Source organism: Octopus bimaculoides, chromosome 14 (assembly GCF_001194135.2).
Source record: "Octopus bimaculoides isolate UCB-OBI-ISO-001 chromosome 14, ASM119413v2, whole genome shotgun sequence".
Taxonomy (NCBI): Eukaryota; Metazoa; Mollusca; class Cephalopoda; order Octopoda; family Octopodidae; genus Octopus; species Octopus bimaculoides.
Window position 1 is genome coordinate 3,938,193 of NC_068994.1, and position 5,000 is coordinate 3,943,192.

At 41.8% G+C, this 5,000-nt stretch overlaps 1 protein-coding gene across 2 annotated transcripts in view; it reads left to right on the forward strand.

Annotated features, from left to right (window-relative positions):
- LOC106870079 (zinc finger protein ZFP2) overlaps positions 1-5,000 on the forward strand; it is a 22,718-nt gene that overhangs the window by 8,713 nt on the left and 9,005 nt on the right. For both annotated transcript variants that reach the window (XM_014916054.2, XM_014916055.2), the window contains exons 2-3: positions 2,636-2,869; positions 4,098-5,000. The exon at positions 4,098-5,000 is cut by the window's right edge and continues 9,005 nt beyond it. In XM_014916054.2, the coding sequence (XP_014771540.1) occupies positions 4,200-5,000 (801 nt within the window). In that variant the 5' untranslated portion in view covers positions 2,636-2,869; positions 4,098-4,199. The remainder of the gene's footprint in view (positions 1-2,635; positions 2,870-4,097) is intronic.

Consider the following 5,000-nt stretch of genomic DNA (forward strand, 5'->3'; position numbering starts at 1 on the left):
GTCTCAGAAGCCTTAAAAGGGGACATGGCTGTTCTCATTTTCTCCCAGTTAAGCCTTTAAAAAACAGATTTAAAAAAAAAATACTTTGTAGTGTTTTTTTCTTAGATTCTTCTGTGTTCTGAGTTCAAATCCTGCTAGAGTCTACTTCCCATTTCATCCTTCCTGGGTCAGTAAGTACCAATGTCTAAAGACCTGGGATTACTTAGTATTCATCATCATCATCATTTAGCATCTGTTTTCCATGCTGGCATAGGTTAGACAGTTTGACAGGAGCTGCACCAGGCTCCATTGTCTGTCTTTGGACTTGGTTTCTACAGCTGGATGCCCTTCCTAATGCCAACCACTTTCCAGGGTGTCTGCTGGGTGCCTTTTACATGGAACCAGCACCAGTGCTTTTTATATTAATTAATAATTAAAGTCTAATTGATTGTGTGGACTGAGAATATGTTTTTATTTTGTACATAGCCACCCAACCCTGTGGATTTAGGTTCAGTCCCATAATGTGGCACTTTGGAGCAAAGGGCTCTTATTGTATCCTCGACTCAAGCAATATCTTGCAAATGACATTTGGTCTGACAGAAACTACAGAAGCCTATCATCTGTGTGTGTGTGTGTGTGTGTGTGTGTGTGTGTAGATGCAAGCATGGCTGTGTGGTTATGAAGTTTGCTTCACAACTGTGGTTTCAGGTTCAGTCCCACTGCATGGTCACTTGGACAAGTGTGTTTTATGTATTATAGCCTTGGACTGACCACTGTCTTGTGGGTAGGCATTGATAGATGGAAACTCAACAGATGTCTGTCCTGTGTGGGTGAGGTGGATGTCTGTTTGTTTTTCATTCTCCTGGGGTCAGTGCAGGGATTGATATAATTGTCTACGTCTCTCTCTTCAAATTCGGGGGCCTTGTGCTTATATAAGAAACTACTACTACTTCTACCATGTTCTGAATGCAAATTCTGCCAAGGTTGACTTTTCCTCTGATCTTTTTAGGGTCAATTATTATTATTGAGTGTGAGAGCATTTGCATGCCATCAAAGTGACACTGGGGTATAATATACAAAGTCCAGTATACCTTGTCATGACTACCCATCTGATAAGGGTACACCAGGCACATGCATCACAACCATATGTGCATGACATGGTGATCTCATATTAACATAAACAACACATGACCTTACAGATGGGGCCCAGTTAGAATTTTTTTCAGGTTGAGTAGCCCATCCCTCTTTAAAAGGTCCCTGAATGAGGGTTGTTTAAGGATGTTGAAGAAAATACCCATGTTTTAAGAGGTGAATTATCCAAATGCCAAAGAATTCCTCTCAACACATGGCTATGATGCTCCCCCACTACTTCTGTTCATGGTCAGAGATGCACATATCGTCAGCCACCAAGGGACATGCTCAACTAGTTATGGTCAAACATCTGACAAGCAAATCTGCAGTGTTGAGCAGAATATTTGCTTTAGTCCATCTTTTATACCAAGACAAAACAATGTACATGGTAACACTTTCAATCAGTTAAAACAGAAGCCATGAGAGGCACTGCCTGGTGCTGCACCAGAGCTATTCAGAAACCTTTGGTAGGTTCAAGCAAATTTCTACTGCATCACCTGTGTTGCTGGGGGATCTGTGTAGCATTGTGTATTCTTTTTTGCTGTTGGGGGAGTGGAAACTTTTTCTGGTATTGTATTGTGTCAGTTTGTTTTGTTCTGGGCTCTGGTTGCAGTCTTTTGTTGTACAAGGTGTTTGTATTGTGTGTGTGTGTGTAATTCGAGTTGAGCTCTGTTGGTTCTCTGGCTCTTATTGAATACATGTTTTGGTGGTGGTTTATTTTATTGGATATTTGCTGTATAGAATGTGTCTTGTGTTTGTGGATTGTTTTGTTTGTGTTGTATCATTGAATTGTTTGTGTTGTATCATTGAATTGATAGTGTCTTACATAGGATGTGTGCTGTTCCTATCAGGGCTATTTTTCGGACAGTGTGTAGTGTTGAGGGTCCAGATATAGCTTCTGTGTTTTTGTTCATATGTTTCTTTCTTATCATACCCAATGCTCCAATAATTACTGGTATTATTTTCACCTTTGTGTCCCACATCTTGAACACTTCAATCTCGAGGTCTTTGCAGTTTGATAATTTCTTCACTTTGGTCTGGACAATATTTTGGTCAGGAGGGACTGCAATATCTATCAGTAAATAGGTGGGTTTTTTTTTCAATCCTTGTTGATGATGATGATGATTACGATTATCATCATCACCATTGTTTTACTTCTCAGGGTGCTCAAATCTTGTTTGCTCTGGTAGATTCTGTGGGAGCGGACAGCATCCTGCTGTCAGAGGTCGTCTCACAGGGTCTCTTTCTGGACATTAAAAGCTTTGATACTTGGTTGTTATCATCGTCATCGTCATCATCATCATAGGATGGTGGATTGGCTGGGTCATTAGATCATTGAACAAAGCCACCTTGTATTTAATTGTGTTTCTTAGCTTTTTATCTTTCCGTGCTCCTGTTACATCCAGAACTTCATATAACTGACGACATCTCTCTTTCAAATCTCAAACCTTGGACCTCTGTTAAGAAATCCTTATTTTGACTTAACCTGTTTTTAAATGATGTTGTTGTTGCTGTTATTTTGTAGGTTTTTACCAGAGGAAGCAGCAGTTCTTCACATTGACTGAGACCTTTGACTACAGCGTCGTTGTGACAGCCGCCTCGTTAACCTCCAACCGTATCTCTATAGATTGTTGCCACTATTTGGTGCCCTGCTGGTTTTGGGAAGAGAAAAGAAGAGTCGGAGAAAGAGAGAGAGGGAGAAAACCTTTTCAACGTTTTTCTCCTCTGGAGCATGTCAACCCAGACGGTGCTTCTACAGGTCAGTTTATCTTCAACCACACACACACACACATACACCCTAGCACTTTTCCAACTCCACCCGGTCACTCTCCTCCTCTCCTCTAAAATGTTTCTGGTTCCTCTGCTGCAAGAATCCTATTCTGCTCTGCTCCTTTTCTCTTCTGCTTTACTTTTTATCGTATCCAGTGTAAAAGTTGCTCCCCTTGACTTTTGTGGGTTTTGCAGGCTGTATGGTGACCTCAGCAATGCTGGTGCCACAAAATAAAGGGTTCAATACAAGCAGTGAAGTGGTTGGCATCAGGAAGGGTTTCCAACTATAGAAACCTTGCTAAGATAGACAGAGGAGCATGATGTGGTTCTGGGGCCCATCAGATCCTGTCAACCCATCCAACCCATGACAGCATGGAACATGGGTGGTCAATGATTTATGATATACACACACATGCATGCACACACACACACACACACACACACACACACACACACACAGATGTAGATATGGCTCTTTAAGAAGCTTGCTTCCCAGTCATGTGGTCTTAGGTTCAGTCCCACTGCACCATTCCTTGCACAGATGTCTTCTAAATCCCTGGCTCGACCAAAGCTTTGTGAGTAGATTTGATAGAAGTAAACTGTGTGTGCTCTTGTCAGGACATCACAGGAAGACTCTAAACAACCATTGCTGCCTTACAAGCGAGTTGTGTGTTTCCTATCTTTTGTGAAAAACCTGTCCGGTCGGGGAGGGGGGATATTACCTTGCTTGGAAACAGGTGACAGTTAGTGACAGGACAGGCATCCAGCTGTAGAAAATCTGCCTCAGCAACTTCTGTCTGACCCATGCAAGCTTGGAAAAGTGGACATTAAATGATGATGATGATCTTACAGTTAACTAATGTACGTCTGCTACAAATGAAAGTCAGCTTGCCTCTGATCCTAATGCAATTTTTAAAAACACCCAGTTTTCTTTCTTGTAAACTAAAGTTTCTTCTCTTTGCACACATTCCACATCACCTGTGCTGCCACCTATCACTTCCCTGACCCAGTCTTATTTCCTCTATCCCTATATAATTAAAACTTTTTAATTGTCAGTTTGTGTGTGTGTGTATAATCCAATGTAAGAAACTACTTCTGTACTCATAACTAGTGTATTTGATACCCATTTTTACACATATATTAAATATACACATCTTTACATGTATGTACATATATATATATAGTATTTATTTTTTTTTTTCTTTTCACTGTTTCAGAGTGCACTGTGTGACCTGTTTTGTTGAGAAGAGACAATCAGTCGGTCCGAGCCACATTCTTTAAGACTCCACTAGTTGTTGTTTCATGCTTTCATTATCATCATGGAGAGGTCTGCCGGGATTCCAATCTATGGTGAAATGTATGGCATGCCATTCCATCACAGACTTCCTACACCAAGAATGCCAACCCTTAGTGACTTTTCTGGCAAGCATTTCGGCCAGGAACATGCTCTTGATACTCAGAGGATGGCTCCGTTAGGGGGCAAGCAATTTCCTATTCATAGCTCACAGAGTTCTCACTCGCAGCAAAGGATGACACCGATTGCTGAGAAATCCAGCCATCACCATAGCAACAGTTCTGGGAAGCACATTCACCATCGACATAGTTCTTCTCATTCACACAGCTCTCAAAGAATGTTAGAACCCGGTGAGAAGTCTATCCATAATAGCAGCAGTGACTCTGGGAAGCAGTACTCGCATGACACCCACAGGATCTCTCATGTGGCTGAGAAATCTTCCCATAGTTCCGGCAAGCATATGTCTCATGGAAGTTGTCAGGAGACTCCAAGGATGTCACATGTTCCAGAGAAAAACATTCACAACAGCATCTCTAGTAAACAGATCTCTTCCCACAGACATAACTTGGAGAAGGAGAGAATAGCATCACCAGTTGACAAACCAGACAACAACAGCAACAGTGACCTGTCTGGGAGCCAGTTCTCCCATGAGTCAACTATAGAGAGCCAGAGACTGCCACTGCCCTATATTGGTCAGACAGTGTTTCCTGGTAACAATATGTACAGCAGCCAGTATTCTCAGCCGTGTTACTTACCGACGACTGACAGAATGCAGTCAAGCTTGGAGAGCGGACAATCATCTAAGGAGAGTTCTTCTCAAAAGAGC